The 22732-nt window shown below is 38.2% G+C and overlaps 1 protein-coding gene across 1 annotated transcript in view; it reads left to right on the top strand.

Annotated features, from left to right (window-relative positions):
* The window catches only part of CENPF (centromere protein F), an 83308-nt gene that overhangs the window by 49141 nt on the left and 11435 nt on the right, over positions 1–22732 (top strand). The window contains exons 11-18 of the mRNA XM_053607517.1: positions 2080–2215; positions 4714–8078; positions 9309–12146; positions 13735–13887; positions 16953–17129; positions 17438–17599; positions 19405–19567; positions 21281–21757. Coding sequence (XP_053463492.1) covers positions 2080–2215; positions 4714–8078; positions 9309–12146; positions 13735–13887; positions 16953–17129; positions 17438–17599; positions 19405–19567; positions 21281–21757 — 7471 coding nt within the window. The remainder of the gene's footprint in view (positions 1–2079; positions 2216–4713; positions 8079–9308; positions 12147–13734; positions 13888–16952; positions 17130–17437; positions 17600–19404; positions 19568–21280; positions 21758–22732) is intronic.

Below are 22732 nucleotides of genomic sequence, written 5' to 3'. Positions count from 1 at the left end.
TATTCATTTAAATGTCTCCAGTTGTGGACAGAGACGGATTGAGACCAATAAACACACAAACACAAACTTTCTCTTCTTTCTCTGTTGCTCTTTCTAACTTCTCTCTTTTTTTCTTTCCTTGCTTTGTTCCTATTGGGATATTTCCAGTTTTGCACATAATATCTTTCCAGCTTTCTTGTTAAGGTTCCAGATACAGGTGTCATTTGATTTAATTTTTTTGGAGTAAGAAAATACTTTCAAAATATTGAAACAAAAATTCTATGTCAACTCAAGTGGTTACATTCTATTGTTATAGTTTCTCTTTAAGTTGATCTAATTTAGCTAATCTTAGCATTGGTCACAGAGATCCGGATACTGTTGGTTAAACTTTAGGAAGAAATAGGTAGTATTACTAATAATGCTTCATTACACTTGTCAAAGTGCTGTATGGTGTTTTTCCTTTCACATCTGTGATCTCATTTGTGGGGTGGTTATTCTGAGTCTGAAGAACAAACAAGTAATTATAGGTTCTATAGTTTAATGATGCTAATTTTAATCAACATTCTTGCACTGTAATGATCATTTTTTGCAAAAATTAACATTGTCTGGTGTGTATGTTAGACTCTCAGTCTTGAGATCAGTGGAACTGCCCTTTAGTTCTGATTGCTGTCTTAATTTGATAGAGTATCTGTCAACTAGTAAAAAGGAAACTGCATTAGGAGACAGGAAGGGTATAATAACCACAGCAGGTTCTGTCTTATTTTAATGATAAAATGAACGCATATACATGAACAGAGGGTCTGCCAGCAAGTTTTCAAGTACTTTCTACTAGCCAGATTCTCCCTCTTCTTGAATTTGGCTTTGCTACATCGGTACCCATCTGCTGGTAGTAACCAGACTGATAATTGAAGGCAGCCTTCCAACACAGTATTGCCAGGGCCATCTGTTTTCTAACAGTGCAGTAGGGTTTTGGAGGATGGGTCTTAATTGTTTCTTTAAGATTCAAATTTCTCCTCTGCGTCTCAGAGGGATATTTTTGGTATTTTTGAAATGCAAACTTAGCCTTATGAATTTTTTTCCCTTTGAGGCACTTGGGTCTGTCACTTTGTCAAGATACATGCCACTACCCTGTAGCCCAGTTATGTATCAGCTATAACAATCACTGAATTTCAAATATGAATAGAATATAATGTTTATTATGTGAGCCTTATATGGTTAATAAGCTATAGTTTTTTTTATTTGGCATGTATATGTTTGGTTTTAAGATTTAGAGCAGCAAACATGTCTCCTTGGGAAATAGAATAGAACTATGTATGTGTCTCTGCTACTTTTTTATACATCGATGTGTGGATACTAAGGCACCCAAAGAACTTATTTTCATTGTGCAAGCTTAGTTTTCACCTACCTACAATTAATTCTTCTTGTGTTCTAGCCCTGTGATTTCCCACAGCACATTCAGTGTCTCTAGTTTTCAGCCCATCCTGGTATGTATTAAATGATTGGTATCACATCTTCCCTCCACCTGCCCTGAGGGCAGTAACTGTCTTATTTATATTTACATTTGTCACTCGGCACATTCCAGCATTTTGAACATTGTACGTATTCTCAACAAACATTTATGTAAGATAATCTTATACATAAAGACATTTCTATAACAGTGAACCTTAAGTTGGTTTGGTAGTGAAAAGTAAAAATTTGTCATGTGAGTTTTTTTGTTCATTAACACATCAAATCCTTGCAAAGATATATTTGGTCATTCAGGTGTAATAGGAACTTGGAGCTTTTGTCTTTGAGGATATTGTAAATAGGATTTTCCTTAGGAACTACCTCTCCAATGGCTGTATGAACAGCCAGAAAGTTCAAAGAAATAACATTTCTTGAAGAAAAGAAATCGTCATATTTATGTTATGTGCTTTTGTTTTGACTTCTATTCATAATGTTATTTGATAGCAGAAAGGCTATCTAACTTCATTTGGTACTCAGAGGGAAAGTGTGATTCTTCCCCTAGTGATGTATATGAGACAGTTCTGCTAGGGCCTTTATTAAGGCAGAAGTATTTGAATACTTGATTATAATCAAACACACCAATGTGTGTTTTAGGAAATAAAGAAAGAAAACAATCTCCTTAAGAGTCAGTCTGAGCAAAAAGCCAGAGAAGTCTGCCACCTGGAGGAAGAACTCAAGAAAGTCAAACACTGTTTAAACCAGAGCCAGAATTTTGCAGAAGAAATTAAAGGTAAGTAAACGTAATATTTTAGAGTAATTTTTCTAAGCTATTATTTTCATGAGGGAGGATAAACAATGTTAATACATTAGTGAACTTCTTTGGATTTTACCATATATTCACTTTAAAAGATGTGTGTAGTTGATAGGAAGGAAGAGTTTTCCCTCTTTCACTTTTTAGTTTCCAGAGTGACAGTTGGACATTTTTAAATTGGAACATACTGAGTCCCCAAATGCCTGATGTTCAGCATTTTGAAACTAGAAGGGTAAATATTTTCCATGTAAAGCTAAATTGTCAGTGTTGTCTTTCACCCCAGAGAACTATTCTTTGTGTCTCAAGTGTGCTTATTAGATATATCCATCCAGACAGCTCATCTGACTCACTGCTATTTCCGTGATAATGGGAAAACCCTACGTTAAATGCATGTTTTCCAGGCCTGTAATAACCATTGTTTTTTGATGACTCACTTGGGTGAATGGTTTTATTTCCTTATTTTAAAGCCAGAGAATTAAGCTGTACACATCAAAGGAATCCACCATTCATTTTATATAAAACAGTTGAACCTCCATAGTTGACCACCTCCATGCATTGACCACTTCCTTAAGTTGACCTAATTTTCATAGACCAGATATGCACCACACATACATGTCTATACAGTAGGCCTAGTTCCTTATGTTGACCACTTCTGTATGTTTACCAGTTGGTTACACTGAGTTGGGTGGCCAACTCAGAGGAGTTCTACTGTAATTTTTTTGTGTCATAGGTCTTTTACTTCCATTTATTTTCTCACTTGGGGCATTTGCATATCTAGGATTTCTTTTAACTCTGACCTGTGGAATGTGTGTCATATTTCTTCGCGATTATTTCCTTTTTTAAATTGCGTTCTCCCCAAGATAGCTTTCAGCTTTTTCACAGTAGCAGGTAGAAATGTCAGTCTTCAGTTTTCTTTCTTTTTTTTTTTTTTTTTTTTAACAGTTTTATTTATTTATTTATTATAGAGTCTCATGCTGTCACCCTGGGTAGAGTGCTGTGGCATCATAGCTCACAGCAACCTCCAACTTGGGCTCAAGCGATCCTCTTGCCTCAGTTTTTTCTATTTTTAGTAGAGATGGGGTCTCTCTTTTGCTCAGGCTGGTTTCCAACTTGTAATCCTCAGCCTTCCAGAGTGCTAGGATTACAGGTGTGAGCCACTGTGCCTGGCCAGTCTTCAGCTTTCTTGAAGGTAAATTGTAGGAAAAGAAATAGTCAAGGAATTTTTCAATATAGGTCACCAGTGTCATTGAGGTTCTCACAAGCAAAATAAATTGAAGCCCTGTGGCACTGTCTCCACATACCATTGACTCTTAGTTGGTGAGTGAGATCGGCAGATTAGAAGTCTGCATTGTATCCCACTTAGTGTAACCCCTGATATTATGTTATATGCTGCTTTCATTATTTACTGTGGAAATTCTCAACTTTTATTCTCCCCCAACATACTTGAGAAACAAGAAACCATTTTATCACTGTTTAATGATATTGTGGTTATTCCCATCTAGGAGGGCTCTGTTGGTATAGGTGAGTCAGGGATAGAAAGTAAGGCAGTAGTGGATAAAGAAGCTTCCAGATGTTTTTTATATTCATAGACATCACTCTTACTGTGAAGGGCTGGGAGATAGGTGATATTGTTCTTAAGCACACTCACATTTGGGCTTTGAGCAGGGTCCTCAAACTTTTTTTTTTTTTTTTTGGCCGGGGCTGGGTTTGAACCCACCACCTCCGGCATATGGGACCAGCGCCCTACTCCTTGAGCCACAGGCGCCACCCAGGGTCCTCAAACTTTTTAAACAGGGGGCCAGTTTACTGTCCCTCAGACCGTTGGAGGGCCAGACTATAGTTCAAAAAAAAAAAAAACTCTGAACAAATTCCTATGCACACTACACATACCTTATTTTGAAGTAAAAAAACAAAACAGGAACAAATACAATCACACTGCCTCGTGTGGCCCGCGGGCCGCAGTTTGAGGACTCCTGATAGAGAGCATCATTTGCTCTTTTCTACTTAAGCCTAGTCTTATGAATTTTTGGCTAAAACGTTAGAATAGTGTTTTCTGTTCTGGGACATCAGAATCAATCCACATTGGAGTGGGGTATTCCTATTTTAGTGCTGTTCTCGTCCCAGTTTTCTCTCTTTGAATAAGTATTTCAAAAGGCTGGAAGAATACACACACACATACAAACACTAACAAAGAGAAAGCAGAAAAGAAAGTTTCCAGTGCTTAGGATAACAACATGCTATACAACTGCTAGAGAAAAGATTAACAAATGTTATTAGTATCCTTAAAATGACTGTTTTTCTTATTGTCTTTATATAAGCTTAGTTGATTATCAGATGATTCCATTGTCCAGCAAGTACCCAGGCACTAAGGCCAGTTTGTAGCTCTTAATTTGTTTGGATTTTTTTTTGGAGTTTGGAGTTCATGTGGAATAAATATTACAAACAATGATAGCTTTTTTTTTTATACATATATATAGCGAAGAATACCTCTCAGGAAGCCATGCTAAAAGATCTTCAAGAAAAAATAAATCAGCAAGAAAACTCCTTGATGTTAGAGAAGCTGAAGCTTGTTGTGGCTGACCTGGAAAAGCAGCGAGATTGTTCTCAAGACCTTTTGAAGAAAAGAGAACATCACATTGAACAACTGAATGATAAGTTAAGCAAGACAGAGAAAGAGTCCAAAGCTTTATTGAGTGCTTTGGAGTTAAAAAAGAAAGAATATGAAGAACTGAAAGAAGAGAAAACTCTGTTTTCTTGTTGGAAAAGTGAAAATGAAAATCTTTTAAGTCAGATGGAATCAGAGAAGGAAAGCTTGCAGAGTAAAATTAATCACTTGGAAAGTTGTCTCAAGATGCAACAAATAAAAAGTCATGAATACAATGAGAGAGTAAGAACTCTGGAAATGGAAAGAGAAAACCTAAATGTTGAGATCAGAAACCTTCACAATATAATAGACAGCAAGTCAGTAGAGATAGAGACACAGAAACAAGCTTATGTAGCTCTACAGCAGGAAGCCGAGTTCTCAGATCAAAAACATAAGAAGGAAATGGAAAATATGTGTTTGAAAACTTCTCAGCTTACTGGGCAAGTGGAAGCTCTGGAACACAAACTTCAGTTGCTATCAACTGAAAAAATGGACAAAGACCAGTGTTACCAAGACTTACATACTGAATATGAGAGCCTCAGGGCTCTGCTGAAATCCAAAGAGTCTTCTTTGGTGACAAATGAGAATCATCAGAAAAGTCTTTTGCCTTTTGAACAGCAGCCTAATGTGAATAATTCCTTTCTAAATATAATTAGAGAACAAGAAAGTGTGCCTTCAGAAAGGAGCAAGTCCCATTTAGAAGCAGACCAAAGTCCAATAAACTCAGCTGTACTGCAAAATAGAGTTGATTCACTTGAATTTTCATTACAGTCTCAAAAGCAGATGAACTCAGATCTCCAAAAGCAGTGTGAAGAGTTGGTGCAAATCAGAGGAGAAATAGAAGAAAATCTCATTAAAGCAGAACAGATGCATCAAAGTTTTGTGACTGAAACAAGTCAACGCATTACTAAGTTGCAAGAAGATGCTTCTACTCATCAGAATGTGGTTGCTGAAACTTTAGTTTCTCTTGAGAACAAAGAAAAAGAGTTGCAACTTTTGAAAGAAAAATTAGAAACTGAGCAAGCAGAGATTCAAGAATTAAAAAAGAGCAACCATCTACTCAAAGACTCTGTAAGGGAGCTGCAAGTTCTATGTGAAACCCTGAGCTCAGAGAAAAAGGAAATGGGTGCTGTAATTTCTCTGAATAAAAGGCAAATTGAAGAGCTGATGCAAGAGAATGAGACTCTTAAGGACACAAATACAACCTTAAATCAAGAGAAAATGAACCTACTCCAAAAAAGTGAGAGTTTTTCACACTGTTTAGATGGTAAGGAGAAAAGCATTTCAGAGTTATCCGATCAGTGTAAGCAAGACAGAATTGCTCTATTACAAAAATGTGAAGAAGCCAGATATGCATTTGAGGATCTTAGTGAAAAATACAAAGCAGCTCAAGAAAAGAACTCTACACCAGAAGGTTTGCTGAGTGAATGCACCAGTGTTTGTGAAAATAGAAAAAATGAGTTGGAACAGCTAAAGCAAACATTTGCAAAGGAACATCAAGACTTTTTAACAAAACTAGCATTTGTTGAAGAAAGAAACCAGACTCTAATATTGCAGTTGGGTACAGTGCAGCAAGATCTGAGATCTGAGATTGCAGATACCCAGAACAATTCCAAGAGTGAGGTTGATGTTTTAAAGCAAGAAATGACTTTAAAGGAAGATCAAAATAAGATGGAAGTTAATGACTTACTACAAGAAAATGAGCAGCTGATGAAGTTAATGAAGACAAAACATGAATGTCAAAACCTAGAATTGGAACCAATTAGGGACTGTGGGAAAGAAAGAGAGAGTGAGATAAATAAATACAACTTGCAACATCAGATGAACAGTTACAGTACACAACTGGTACAGTTAGAAACAATGATAAGAAATACGGAATTAAAACTTCAGGACAGTGAGAAGGAGAAGGAGTATCTACAGCATGAACTACAGACAGTTAAAGCAGAATTAGAAACCAGAAGTTTGCAAGGTATTTTGTCACAGGAAATTAGTGGCCTTAAAGACTATGATATGGATGCAGAAGAAAAGTATATTTCAGTGCTTCATGAGTTGTCAACAAGTCAAAATGACAATGCACACCTGCAGTGCTCTCTCCAGACAGCAATGAGCAAACTGAACGAGTTAGAGAAAATATGTGAAATATTGAAGGCTGATAAGTGTGAACTCATGTCTGAGCTGAATGATTCCAGATCAGAGTGTATTACAGCTACTAGTAAGATGACAGAAGAGGTAGAGAAACTAGTAAATGAAGTTAAAATATTGAACCATGAAAATGGTCTTCTCCATGGTGACTTAGTGAAAGAAATGCCAGAAGGGGATTTCACTGAAAAGCAAAATGAACTGCAGTCTGTGTCCTTGAATCCTTTGGACGATAGTAATTCCTATGAACATTTGACATTATCAAACAAAGAAGTTCAAAGGCACTTTGCTGAATTGCAGGAGAAATTCTCATCTTTGCAAAGTGAGCACAAAATTTTACATGATCAGCACTGTCAAGTGAGCTCCAAGATGTCAGAGCTCCAGACTTACATTAATTCATTAAAGGCTGAAAATTTACTCTTGTCAGCAAATCTCAGAAATTTTCAAAGTGACCTGATGAAGGAGACTAAGTTGGATTCTGGAGAAGGGCAGGTTCCATCACCATCATTCTCTTGTGTGCCCGACAGTCCTAGTCTTAACAGTTTTGGAGAATCCTCTTTTTACAAAGCTCTTTTAGAACAGACTGAGGAAACATCTCTTTTGAGTAGCTTAGAAGATGTTTCCAAAGATGAGTTTCATGTGGATGAACTATCTAATAGCAGTCTGGAGGAGGAGAGTCTGACCAAGAAAGAAATCCAATCTGCCCCAATGAGGAGTGTGGAAGAACTCGAGACCCTCTGTCAGATGTACTTGCAGTCCCTCAAGAACCTAGAAGAGAAAATGGAAAGTCAAGGGATTATGAAAAATAAGGAAATTCAAGAGCTTGAACAGTTATTAAGTACTGAAAGGCAAGCCCTCGACTGCCTTAGGAAGCAGTATTTGTCAGAAAATGAACAGTGGCAACAGAAGCTGACAAGCGTGACTATGGAGATGGAGTCCAAGTTGGCAGCAGAAAAGAAACAGACAGAACAACTGTCACTTGAGCTTGAGGTAGCCAGGCTGCAGCTGCAAGGTCTGGACTTAAGTTCTCGGTCTTTGCTGAGCACTGATATAGAAGATGTAAGTACCTATGGTTTACATGTTGTTTTTCTCTTTATGTGACCAGTAACCACTCAATAATTTGTGTGTGTGCGTGTTGAAGTCTATGTTAAGTGTAAATTAAATTATTTTTAGGACTCCTGGAAATAAAAATACAGCTTAAGTTTTTGAAAACAAACCAGAACTTTAGGGAAACGAGTAAACCTTATTTGCAGAATAAATTTCTATAGTGACTAGATTTAAATACTATGTATGGGAACTTACTAAAGGTGTTTTTCAAGTCTGAAGAAAATTATATTATGGAATCAGAAGGTCTTTAAGTGCTTATGTGTTTTCACTTTTTGCAAGTTAATGAAGTATATTTGAATATTAAGACCTTATAAGTGGTAATGTGATATGGATTTTTAACCTCATGTCCTTTAAAGACTGTTTTTAATGTTAGAACCTTATAGTCAGGAAACTAAATATAGGAAATCCTTTATATATTAATGAGTAATTTCCCTCTAACAGTTTGGTATGTTACAAAAATGTGATTTAGTATTAGTTACTTAAAGAGACATTATTCTATTTAATGTCTAGAGGTAGAGAAACTAGTAAATGAAGTTAAAGTATTGACAACTCATGAAGCACTGAATGTGAATTGTTTATAACTTTGTTCTTTCTAGTCTACCAGCTTTACTAGTAATGCTGTTCACAAATACTGAGTCTCACCCGTTCTCTACCTTTGAGCTAGGGAGGGGTAGGCCATGGTGAGCTGGCTGCATAATAGTTAGGAGAGCAGATTCCCAAGTGAGGCTTAAGAACGTATAATTATCTAAGAATGTACATAGTAAGTATGGAATTGGTGATTAAGTCCTTACATTGAGACTATATCATGAAACATTACTGCTTTCTCTTTTGAAAAAATACCGTAAATATTTATAATAAGTACTTAATTGCAAAGAGAAATTTTATATATTCTTAGCAAGGAAGATAATATGAAATTTAAATACATTGGAATTCAGTTGATAAAATAACTGAGCTGGAGTCTTTATCTTGATGATAAATACCTTACCTGCTGCCTTGCCCATTGGGACCACCTCCTGATGTTTAATTGTGTTGAATATTTGGATAGAGAGAGGAGGGTATGGTAGGAGATAAGTTTAGCAGAGGTTAGATGCCAGTTCCTAAAAAGTAATAATTAAGTCTATTTATTCTATTTCAACGACTCGTGAAAAATAAAATGCATCTTGTTATATGTTATAAATATAGGCTATTCAGAACCAAAATGAGAGCTGTGATGTAAAAGAATCAGAAGGATATACTCCAGAAACAATAGGACGAACACCAAAGAATGACAATCATCAGATTTGCGATAAAGATGTTCAGCAGGACCTTGGGAAACTAGGAGAAATAACAGAGACTGGTGCAGTCAGACTTACAGAAGAGTGTTGTAGGGAGCAATCCCCAGAAGTTGGTCATGAAACATCAGGGGAAGAAAAAACCCAGGGCTGTTCAGAACGCATTTCTGAATTGTCGTTTTCTGATCCTAATGCTTTGGGACCCATGGATTTTCTGGTGAATCAGGTAACCATCCAGAATCTTCAAATGCAGGTAAAAAAGACATCAGATGAGAATCTGAGATTACTTCGTGTGATAAAGGACCGTGACAAAAAAGTTGAAAATTTGCTAAATGAAATTAAAGAATTAGACTCAAAATTTGTTTTACAGGAAGTACAAATGAAGACCAAGATTGAAGCATATGTAGAACTGGAAAAAATATTTGAGGAACTTAAGAAAGCAAACTCTGATTTAAGTGAAAAATTGGAATCCTTTTCTTGTGATAATCTGGAAGTACACCAGAGAATAGAAACTGCTGAAGTCCTCAATTCTAATTTAGAAATGGGCACAGATAAATTGTCACTCGAACACATTGAAGCCAAGATAAATGACAACTGGAAGGAGAGATTTCTTGATGTGGAAAATGAGTTGAATAGGATCAAATCTGAGAAGGCTAGCATGGAGCATCATGCCCTCTCTGTGAAAGCTGATTTAGAGATAGTTCAAACAGAGAAGCTAAATTTAGAAATAGACAATGAAAATAAGCAGAAAGTTATTGTCAGTCTTGAAGAAGAACTCTCCATAGTCACAAGTGAAAGAAACCGGCTTCATGGACAATTAGGTATAGTGTCAAAAGAAAACAAAGAACTGGATTGGCTGTCTGAAAATATGAAGGAGAAAACACAAGAGCTGGAGGCTTATCAAGGTGAGTGTCTCCGTCACATGCAGGTGGTGGAGGCAGAGGTAAAGGATAAAAGAGAACAACTTCAGACTTTGTCCTCTGATGTCAGCCAGCTGCTAAAAGATAAAACTCATCTCCAGGAGCAGGTACAGAGTTTGGAAAAGGACTCACAGGCACTGTCCTTGGTAAAATGTGAGCTGGAAATTCAAATGGGACAGTTGAATAAAGAGAAAGAATTGCTTCTCAAGGAATCTGAAAGTCTGCAGGCCAAACTGAGAGAATCAGAACGTGAAAAGCTCAATGTTTCCAAGGCCCTGGAGGCTGCACTGGCGGAGAAGGGTGAGTTTGCAGAGAGACTGAGCTCCACGCAAGAGGAAGCGCATCAGCTGAGAAGAGGCATTGAGAAACTGAGAGTCCGTATTGAGGCTGATGAAAAGAAGCAGCTCCACGTGGCAGAGAAACTGAAAGAACACGAACGGGAGAATGATTTACTTAAGGACAAAGTTGAGAGCCTTGAAAGGGAATTACAGATGTCAGAAGAAAACCAAGAGCTGGTGATTGTTGATGCTGAGAATTCGAAAGCAGAAATTGAGACTCTAAAATCACAAGTGGAGGAGATGGCTGAAAGCCTGAAAGTTTTAGAATTAGACCTTGACATGGTAAGGTCTGAAAAAGAAAATCTGACAAAAGAACTACAAGAAAAACAAAGTCAAGTGTCAGAATTAGACAAGCTGTGCTCTTCGTATCAAAGTCTGTTAGAAAAAAAGGAGCAAGTGACAATACAGATCAAAGAAGAATCTAAGACTGTGGTAGACATGCTTCAGAATCAATTGAAAGTGCTAAATGAGGAAGTTATAGCCCTGTGTAATGACCAAGAAACCTGGAAGGGCAGAGAACAGAGTCTGGACTCCCCAGTGGAGGAAGTACAACAGCTGAGGAGTAGCATTGAAAGGTTGAAAGTATGCATAGAAACTGATGGCAAGAAGCAGCTCCATGTTTTAGAACAACTGAAGGAAAGTGAGCATCATGCTGATTTACTTAAAGGAAGAGCTGAGAATCTTGAAAGAGAGCTAGAGATAGTGGGAAAAAACCAAGAGCATGTGATTCTTGAGGCAGAGAATGCCAAAGCAGAGGTAGAGACCCTAAAAGGAAAAATAGAAGGGATGGCCTCAAACCTGAGAGATCTAGAATTAGATTTTATTAACATAAAGTCAGAAAAAGAAAATCTGACCAAAGAATTACAAAAGGAGCAAGAGCGAGTATCTGAATTAGAAATATTGAATTCTTCATTTGAAAATCTACTATTAGAAAAAGAGCAAGAATTAGTACACATAAAAGAAGAAACTAACACTGCAATAGACATGCTTCAGTTACAATTGAATGAGCTCAATGAGAAACTAACCGACCTATGCAGTGATCTTGAGTGCTATAAGGCTAAAGAACAGAAGCTAAGCAGACAAGTAGATTGTCTTAAACTTGAAAAGGGTCAGTTGGCACTAGAACTTGATGAGACCAGAAGTAATTATGTTACTTTGCAATCTTCTGTGAATGGCCTCATTCAAGAAGTAGAAGATGGCAAGTATCTACAAGAGAGGAAGGATGAAGAAATCAGTAGACTTCAAAGTCAAATTCAAGACCAAGAGCAGCTGGCCTCCAAACTGTTCCAGGTGGAAGGAGAGCAGCAACTTTGGAAGAAAGAAAAAGTAGAACTGGGAAATCTGACAGTGGAATTGGAGCAGAAGATCCAAGTATTACAATCCAAAAATGACACTCTCCAGGGTACCTTTGAAGCACTGCAGAATTCTTACAAGGATATGGAGAATGAACTTGAATTGGCAAAAATGGAGAAAATGTCTTTTGTTGAAAAAGTAAGTGGCTTTATCTATTTATCTATATGATCATGAGGAAGGGAAACCACTTTGTGAATATTTCCTTCTAGATAGCATCTGCCATATTGGATCAAACTTTGTAAAGGCTTTATGTTTGTTGAGTTTTGGACTGAGGGAACAATGAGTTGACTCTGGCAGTAATGACTACTTTGACACATTCTTATCTGACATTTTTATGAATTAGACCAAGTTGGTGTTTTTTTTTTTGGTCTGTCCTCCTTCCTTCTTTCCTTTCTTTCTCTCTCTTTTCTTTTTTTGGGTGTCTCACTCTCTCACCTAGGTTGGAATACAGTGGCATGATCTTAACTCACTGCGGTTTCAAACTCCTGGGCTTAGCCTCTGGGTAGCTAGGACTACAGGTATAAGCCACCATGCCTAGGTAATTTTTTAACCTGTTGTAGAGACAGGTCTTGTTATGTTGCCCAGGGTGGTGTTGAAATCCTGGCCTCAAGCCGTCCTCCTGCCTTGGCCTCCCAGACAGAGTGCTGGGATTAAAGGCATAAGCCACCATGCCCAACCTGGATCAGGTTTATAATGTGGCACCTCCACATCAGACAACTTTGGGCTGTACACAGTTCTGGATTCTAATTACATTTTCCTATTTACACATAAAATAGAGGCCTCCCTATACCCAGTTGAGAATCACTACTGTAGAAAGTATAACAGATATTCATCAGGATCAGAAAGGATCTTCCCATTGGACCCTCTGTTTTTCCCTTTTTAGAGAAAGAACGTTGGAAAATACTAATATAATAGTAATCAGCAGAGTGCTCATGGTTCCCAGGACTTGTCCTTTGGATTTTGTGCTTTCAGTTCCCTCTTTTTTACCTTCTCTTTGTGCAGTTTCCTCTTTTGTGAGCTGGTGATTAAAGGGAAGATTTGCCAACAAGAAGCTCAATTATTAAAGAAAAATTAAGTTTTGGTCCAATATACTAATTTACTGATCTAGGAAAGTGATTTCTGCAAATTAAATTTTCACTGAATAAATAGTAAAGAAGAAAAGAGTATTGAATAAATGCAATTTACTATCACTGTGTATTTTCCAAGAATTTCAGGGTTTTGTACACCTTGCAAGGGGTAGCAGTTAGAATGGAGATGATGAAACAAACCAAACCAGGCTGTTTAAGCTTCAAGGGGCAAATGCAAATAGTAGCTCTGTAACCAGTTTTAACTAATCATAGGCATGTTTCTTGCTAGATTAGTATAGCATTGGAGGATTAGCAGAGATCCGAGAACTGATAAACTAAGACATTGCTTCAAACAACATTCTCATGAGGTTTAAGTTTAATTCAAATTAATGCTTTTATGAGGGACTTTAAGACTTAGGAATATTATCTTGTCATTCCTTTCCTTTTTGCTGTCTTTTATTAAATCTTTGCTGAAAAGAAAAGGTGAACATAACATTAGGTTTCAGGAATGTTGTTGAGTGGATTAGTAAATGGGGATTAGCCCAATTACATTTTATTATTGAAGGCTGAAGTAAGTGGCACGAATATGTTATATCAGAGTGATTAATTGTTCAAAACAGACAACCTAAAACAGGCCCTAACAAAAGGTTCGATTTCAGGTAAACACAATGATTGCAAAGGAAACTAAGCTGCAGAGAGAAGTGTATGAGATGATGCAGAAAACAGTGGAGCAGAAAGAAGACTTTGGTAGAGAGAAAAATAGGCTAACTGAAGAATTAAATTTACTGTCAGAAGAAATAGAGAACAGCAAAGTAAGTTTCTGTGTGACAGATTTATTATGACCTGATAATTCAGCATGTATACTCTACTTGTTGGTTTCTGCAAGAGTTTCTATAATGTACCAGTTTTTTTTTTAGCTTTTGAAAAAACCTTGTACTTCTGTCACGATCAGAAATAGGTAATTACCACCATCCAGCATGGTCATGAGCCCCGAGGGAGTCATTTGAAGCCTCTCAACAGGTGACAGTACCTGTCTTGGAACCCAAATCCATTTTCACAGAAGAGGACCCTTGTACCACATTAGCTCACATCAGAGATAGATTTCGTGCAGCTTTCAACAGGTTTATTTGCTTTCCTAGCCTGTCACATGTGACAAACTGGAATATTGCTGGAGATACATGCATTGATCTGTTAAGAACTCATAATGAAAGAAAGGAAGGGAAAGTCACAGTAAAATGCAAGGTTAGAAGAGTCTTGGGGGATGTTTTAGGGCAGGGTTAATATGGCACATCTTAACATTTGGGCTACCACTTGCTGCCGTCACCATAGACATTGTTTTTTTTTTTTTTTTTGGCCGGGGCTAGGTTTGAACCCGCCACCTCCGGCATATGGGACCGGCGCCCTACTCCTTAAGCCACAGGCGCTGCCCCATTGTTAATTGATGTTCCCTCCCACCTCCCCCAGGGTGTCTTGAGTATCTGCTACTGTGTTGGCAAATGAAACCTATTTGCCAAACCTAGTTAAATTGTAAACATTCCTATAACCCTGTAGTCCTTATGTGATTGTATTTCTAAGTAGTCCTTAGAAAAAAATAGCAAATTGTGATAGTCATGATTGTGACCCTGAATCATCCCCCACAAGTTGAAATGAAATGCTATATGTAGTATCCTATATAAGTATTTGGGGAAATTTGCACTTAAAAAAAAATATACTGTTTAGTCTATGAAAACTTGAGAAGTTTTGGCATTTAATCTCAGCAGTCGACTTAGAGAATTTTCTGGTAATGCCACATGGAAGGAGTTCCTATGAGTGATAATTTTTGTAGAGCATCTGCTGAGGTCTCTTGGTACTGAGCAGCTTGAGAGTCTCACAAGCATGTTATTGTATTTCATGTATAGTATAGGCACTACTAAGAGAAAAAGCTGGATATTTGACCTCTGGTCCATACATACCAGTATGTTAGTTTGCGTTGGATTTATTCATTCTATAAACAATAGTGCAGGCTAGGTGTGGTGGCTCACACCTGTAATCCTAGCATTCTGGAAGACTAAGGTAGGTGGATTGATTGCCTGATTGCAGGAGTTGAGACCAGCCTGTCTCTACTAAGAATAGGAAAATTAGCAGCTGGGCATGGTGGTACATGCCTGTAGTCAAAGCTACTCGAGAGGCTTTGGGGTTGCTGTGAAGTATGATGCCCTCTACCCAGGGCGACAGTGAGACTGTATCTCACTCTCAGACAGACAAACAAAAAGTAAGTGCAAGTGAGGCCGGGGGTAGATTTTTTTGAGCCCTACCTTTCCTGTGGTTCCTGCATTTACATAGCTTATGGTCTTGACACAAAAAGTGATGAAATGGGAAATATATAACATAATAAACTGATAAGTACTATAAAGGAAACAAATAAGATTCTTTAAGGTAGAATCGTCAAAGAGAACTGAGGGTGTGGGGGAAGGGAATAAAGTAATTTAGGGAGAGTGGTCAGAGGATGTTACTTGCAGGACAAGAAGTCAGCCATGCAAAGACTAGGCAGAGCCTTTGACATCTATAGAGCAGTATGCTGAAAGCTCTGAGGTTAGAAAGATCTTTGTATTTTTTAGAAATTGAAACCATTGTGGCTGGAGCCAAAGGTAAATGACCTGAAAAAAGATTGGATAGGTATGAAGGCTATAGAAGGTTTAGGGCAGGAAAATTAATGACGCTAGTTCCACACTGAGGGAGTATTAGAGATGACGGGAATAGTAGAAGCACTCCCACACTGAGGGAGTATTAGAGATGACTGGAATAGTAATCCAGGTTCTTTATGATAAAAGCAGAGGAGAAGGTAGCTTGGGGCCGAGCCAGAGGGACTGCAGGACATATAGTGAGATGGAAGAAGAAGAGCCAGCTGAGAAAACTGAGACGTCTTGCTGGGGCCAACCTGGGGACTGTGGTGTCCTAGCAGTCAAGAGGAAGGAGTGTCTCAAGAAGGAAGGGGTGGTCAGAAGCACTACCTGGAGGTTGGGTTGAGATTAGTTCAGGAGAGTGTGAATTTGCAGCGTAGAGGTTGATGATGTCAGGGAAAGCTATTCTGGGGGAGCTGGGACAGAACTGATTGAAGTGGTATCAAGGGTACATTCTCACCCTGTGGGTACAATGCACACTATCTGGGTGATGGGCACACTTACAACTTTGACTTAAACTGTACAAAAGCAATTTGTGTAACCAAAACATTTAAACCCCTGTAGTATTCTGAAATACAAGTAAAATGAAACAATACAAAATTTAAAAAAAGGAAAAAGTGAAGGGAGATGAGGAAGTGGACTCTGCACCTGTCGAAACACTTGCAGAAACAGCTGTGTGGGTGTGTGGGTTCAGGTATGGAGAAGTTAGACACCTCCAGGGCTGGGTTTTGCAAGACCTTTACAGAAAAGAGGGGAGGGTGAAAGAGTTGAGGGCATTTGGAAGGAAATTCTTATAGTAATAGAATGTGAGCCTAAGCTGCTCAAGGAAGAAAATGTGGATCTGGAAGGGACTGAGTGTGAAGGTGGTGGCAGTTCAATTGAGGCGGTCAAGAAATTGTTACAGTGGAAGACCTTAAATAAATTAAGTTGGAAGCATAGGAAGGTATGGTACAAGAGTTGAGTTGAAACTGGGTTTTCAGAAAGATCTTGTGGTATCTGTGGATGTGACCTTGGGAATGTTTGGGCTGGTGCAGAGGAAAAGTCCCACTGGAGGGAAAGTCAAAATTTAAAGTTAATCTTTTGCTAAGGATTATAGCATTATATAGGTTTTGTCTTACCCATAAATGATTTTTTCCCCCCGCAGTATTCCTTATTTCCTATAGCCAGATCCTTTATAATAAAAAGCACAATTATGATTTTACTACTTTTCTGTTTAGGGTCAATTGAAGGAGCTTGTGCTAGAAAACAGTGAATTGAAGAAGAGTTTGGATTGCATACACAAAGACCAGGTGGATAAAGACAGGAAAATGAGAGAAGAAATAGCAGAATATCAGCTACAGCTTCAGGAAGCTGAGAAGAAACACCAGGCTTTGCTTTTGGACACAAACAAACAGGTAAAATGTAGGGTTTTGTTACTTTGGGAGCTGGAGAATGTGTATCGACCATGGTGATATGTCCATTTTTTGCAGGAAGGTGAATGCATCATTACTGTGCTATATGACCCCCCTTATGAAGGATCTCACATTAACTTCACTATCTTTTTTTTTTTTGGAGTAGAAATAATAGAGTTGCAAAAACTCTTTGAAAATGGTCCTTGAAACAACAGGGTTTTTTATTGTTTGTTTTTTTTTTTTTGTTTTGTTTTTCTTGTAATTCTCTTTAGCTATGCCTCCTTGCATAAGTAATTTTTTTTTAACCCTAGCATGAAATAGAAATCCAGACATACCAAGAGAAATTGATGTCAAAAGAAGAATATCTCAGCTCACAGAAGTTGGAGATGGACCTCTTAAAGTCTAATAAAGAAGAACTCAGTAATTCTCTGAAAGCTACCACTCAGACTTTAGAAGAATTGAAGAAAACCAAGGTATGTTCACTTTTCATTGCTTCATGACATAGAATGAATGGTTCATATAGGTAGTAGTGGTTTTAATGGCTTAGCATTAAGTTCTTTCATTTTAATTTTATGAAATTTTTTATAGTAAAAAATGATAGCATTCATCAATTCTCTGCTGAGTTATTTTTAAAAATCAATAGATGTACTCTCGTAACTTAAGTAAACTTTACCTCTTGTTCCATGAATACTCTCAAGCTAGAGGAATTCAAAAACTTCTTTAGGTAGATATGAAGACCAAGCCACATAGCAGATTAAGGCAGCTCTCTTCAGCTGTATAGCAAACAGTTTGGTGGGCGATTGCAAAATCTTGAATGATCTGTCTTTAAGTTCACTATATCACACCCACTTTCCTATGATGTATGGAAAAGGTGTGGAAAAGCACCCTGGTCATATCCTCCTTTTCTTCTCCATACAAGAATCATAAAACATTTTTTAGGAAAAATGGAGATGAATCCTAGTCTCCATATTGTTAGTCTGAAGATGATTTTGCAATAATTTTTTTTTTTCACCATACAGTGGTTTTATATACCATTTGACAAATTTTCATCACACTGGTTAACATAACCTTCCTGGCATTTTCTTAGTTATTGTGTTCAGACATTTATATTCTACATTTAGTAAGTTTCAGATGTACCCTTGTAGCATGAATATGGTATTCAGGTTTTTCTCTTCCTCCTGCTGCTGCTGTTTGGTCTTCCTTTCTATGTTCATGATTTCTTATCTGATTGTTTTAGAATCATCATTGTTAAAAGATATTACATACTACAATGAAATGCCTCATATTACCTGATACCCAGTGGAGCCTGGGATGATATCTCATAGATTCATATTTCTATTGCAAAATGTGTGGGTAGTCTCACAAGGTGTGTTCAGGACAGGTTTTGCCTTTAAATCATTTCCATAGCTGTTTTTTGAATTTTGGAATTGTGGATAAGAAACTGTGAACTTATACCACTGAGAAGTGTATGGCACAATTCTCCGACCTTTGTATTCAGTTTTTTTTGGGGGGTGGGGGGTGACAGTCTTACTCTGTCACCTTTGGTAGATTGCTGTGGTGTCATAGCTCGCAACCTCAAACTTTTGAGCTCAAGCAATCCTCTTGCCTCACCCTCCCAAGTAGGTGGGACTACAGGCACCTGCCACAACCCCTGGCTATTTTTAGAGGCTGGATCTGGTTCTTGCTCAGGCTGGTCTCTGAAGTCCTGAGCTCAGGCAATCTACCCGCCTCCGTGTCCCATAGTGCTAGGATATAGGGATGAGCCACTGTGCCCGGCCCACTGTATTCACTTTCCACTTGAGCCATTATAAAATTTACATTGGTATAGTGAGCTATATCATTTGGCCTTCACTTGAAATGACTAAAACAAGTGCTGTCCTAGGTATTGAAATTATGTTTGCAAATGAAAACATAGTTCAGTCACTGAGAATTTCGTACTTACAGGGAAGGTGTCTGTGAACTAATTAGCAATCCAGGATGATTCCCATTGCATAGATAGACTCATAAAGGGCACTTAATAGGGTACTATCTTAAGAACCATGATTTATGCTTGTGAAACCAAGGAAGAGAATTATAAAACCACATTTTCAATGGGTGAGACTTAGGAAACTGAGAAGAGAAGGTGAATTGCTTTGTGCCATCTTTAGATATTTTGTTTCAAGTCTAATAATTCTTAAATTTACAATATGTGATTCTTAGTTATATTTCCTAATTGTTTCTCCATATGCTTATAAAAAGAAATTCAAGGCTTTAGATGGAATTACTTTTGTGTTCCCAGATGGACAATCTAAAATACGTAAATAAGCTAAAGAAGGAAAATGAGCATGCCCAGGGGAAAATAAAGTTGTTGATCAAATCCTGTAAACAGCTGGAAGAGGAAAAAGAAATGTTGCAGAAAAAACTTTCTCAATTTGAAGCTGCACAGGAGAAGCAGAAAACAGGTGGGTATTAACTGGGGCACATCAGTTAGCCCAAATTTTTTTCTGATGTTGAAATAATACTTATGGTGTATGTGCTTTACTATATTACTGAGTGCAGATATTTCAGCAATTACCTATTTTACAATTTCTGGGATTATTGTAGTATTTAGAATGAAGCCTTTATTTTGAAATTGAATCATTATATCTCATGTCCTATAAAACGTGAAAAACTGGTTGTTCATTTTACTAATGAGCCATTTTTTTTAGATATTTATTTTTAAATTTTTGTTAATTTTTTTTTTTTTTTGGTGGGGGGGACAGAGTCTCACTATATCGTCCTTGGTAGAGTGCTGTGGCATCACAGCTCACAGCAACCTCAAACTCATGGGCTCAAGTGATTCTCTTGCTTTAGCCTCCCAAGTAGCTGGGACTACAGGTGCCCTACACAGCGCCTGGCTATTTTATTGTTGTTGTTGTTGTAGTTGTCATTGTTGTTTGGCAGGCCTGGGCTGGGTTTGAACCCACCATCTCCGGTGCATGTGGCTGGCGCCCTTGCTGCTAAGCTACATGTGCCAAGCCTTTTGTTAATATTTTTTGAGACAGTCTCACCCTGTCACCTGGGTAGAGTACTGTAGTGTCATCATCGCTCCCAGCAACCCCAAACTCTTGGGCTCAAGTGATTTTTTTTCCTTCCTCAACCTCCTGAGTGGCTAGGACTAGAGGCGTGCACCACTACGCCTGGCTAATTTTCTATGGAAACGGATTCTCATTCTTGCTCTGGCTAGTCTCCAAACTCTTGAACTAATGCAATCCACCTACCTCAGCTTCCCACAATGCTAGGATTATAGCCATGAGCCATGGTGCCTGGCCTTAATGAGCCGTTCTAAGAAGAGTTTTTCATGTTGATGTCCAGTTTCTCTGTCAAAGGCAGATAGGCATCTGAGTTGGCATTGGTAATTTATAAATAGCTGATTCTGGTTGTCCTTGGTTCATCCTTGAGGGTTAACTGAAAAGGGATGGGGTAGGGGTGCTATATTTTTAGGAATGCAGGCAAAATAAATAGCAAAGGAATGATAATTCTCCTTGTCACTTTCTCCACTTTTGCCCCTGGAGTGGCATCGGTTATGAGTGATTTCTGTGTACTATCGCTTGGCAGGGCAGTCTTTCCCATAGGGAAGAGTGCTTAAAGTAGATTGGAGTTATAGGGAGTTTTTGTAATGGTTTCAATCCCACCTGTGGCAGCTACAAGTTGAAAGACACCCATCTTTATAGTGTTCCCCAAACTCTTATCCATCAGACCCCCATTTATTCCAATTGGTTTCAGAGGTTTTTTTTTTTTTTGTCACTGGCTCCATCCTTTTTCCCAAAGCCATATGACAGAGCCCTGTTAAGCTTTACTGATTTTTATTGTTCATTCACTTATGATGGAGAGAATGGACTGGGGAAAATAGGGTACCTAAAAAATTAATTCATTTGATGTCATGTAAGTAGTGCTATAAGAAAGTTTAATAGGTTGGCTGAAATACGAATTTGAGATTTTGGTGGATTTTATTTAAGCTATCCCAATAAAAATCATGCATTTATGAGAAATGTACCTTAATAGGATACCTCCCAAACAAGAGTTTGAACTGTAAGGACATATATGGGCAAATCTCCCCCTACGTCTCGAAAAATCAAAGAACACATCTGTATCACGATTCATTTTACATATGACGTATCACTTTCTTTTGGCAGATACTGTTGTGAATGGTAAGGGAGATGAATTAATTTCTGAGATGAAAGAACTGAAAGAAACTCTGGAAGAAAAAACCAGGGAAGCAGATGAATACTTAGATAAGTACTGTTCCCTACTCATAAGCCATGAAAAACTAGAGAAAGCTAATGAGATGTTAGAAACACAAGTTGCTCGTCTTTGTTCGCAGCAATCTAAACATGACCTCCAGCGGTCTCCTTTGCTAAGTCCACTTGTTGCAGCACCATCTCCAGTCCCTTCTCTTACTGAAAAGAAGTTATCATCTGGCCAAAATAAAGCTTCTGGCAAGAGGCAGAGGTCCAGTGGGATATGGGAGAATGGTGGAGGATCAGCACTTCCTACCCCAGAGATGTTTTCTAAAAGAAGCAGGAAAGCAGTGAAAAATTGTATTCAGTCTGTAGAGGACATAGAAGATACTGAATTTGAGCCAGAGGGACTTCCAGAAGTTGTAAAGAAAGGTAGGCATAATTCAAAAATAAAATTTGTGTTCTTTTGAAATTCCATATAAAGATTCACCTATAAAAAGACAGAAGCTTTTACTTTTTACATTATTGTGTAGCAATCCTAATTGACCTTCACAATAGTCTGCTTTTAAATTGGATATGTATTAGAATAATTAGATATTATTCTAATTAGAATTATTCTAATAATATTAGAGTTTGATTTTTTTTTTTTTTTTTTTTGAGACGGAGTCTCACTCTCTCTTTTTTTTTTTTTTGCAGTTTTTGGCCAGGGCTGGGTTTGAACCCGCCACCTCCGGCATGTGGGGCCGTCGTCCAACCCCTTTGAGCCACAGGTGCTGCCCGGGAGTCTCACTCTTTCACCCTGGGTAGAATTCTGTGGTGTCATAGCTCACAACCACCTCAAACTCTTGGACTCAAGTGATCCTCTTGTTTCACCCTCCTGAATAGTTGAGACTACAGGTGCCCATCACAGTGCCCAGCTAGTTTTTCTACTTTTAGTAGACATGGTGTCTTGCTTTGCTCAGACTGGTCTCAAAACTCTTGACCTTACGCAATTCACCTGGTTCGCCCTCCCAGAGTGCTATGACAACAGGTGTGAGTCACTGTGCCCAGCTTCAGAATTTGGTATTTTTTAGGCTGACAAATTCCCAGTGCCCTTCAAGAGTTTCTACCTTTGATCATGTCTTATTTAGCAGGTGAGCTGGAGAGTGGCTCTGTGATGCCGGCTAGCCACTCACCACACTTCGTTGTTGCTTTTTTTCTTAAGAAAACTTAGTGCTGGCTCAGCACCCGTAGCACAGTGGTTATGGCGCTGACCATGTGCACCGAGGCTGGTGGGTTCGAACCCAGCCCTGGCCAGCTAAACACCAATGATAACTGCAACAAAAAATTAGCCAGACATTGTGGCAGGCGTCTGTAGTCCCAGCTACTTGGGAGGCTGAGGCAAGACAAAACCTTAGTGCTCTCCCA

Source organism: Nycticebus coucang, chromosome 10 (assembly GCF_027406575.1).
Source record: "Nycticebus coucang isolate mNycCou1 chromosome 10, mNycCou1.pri, whole genome shotgun sequence".
NCBI classification, from domain to species: Eukaryota; Metazoa; Chordata; class Mammalia; order Primates; family Lorisidae; genus Nycticebus; species Nycticebus coucang.
Note: the sequence above shows the minus strand (reverse complement) of the source record. Positions and strands in the feature narration are given on the sequence as shown.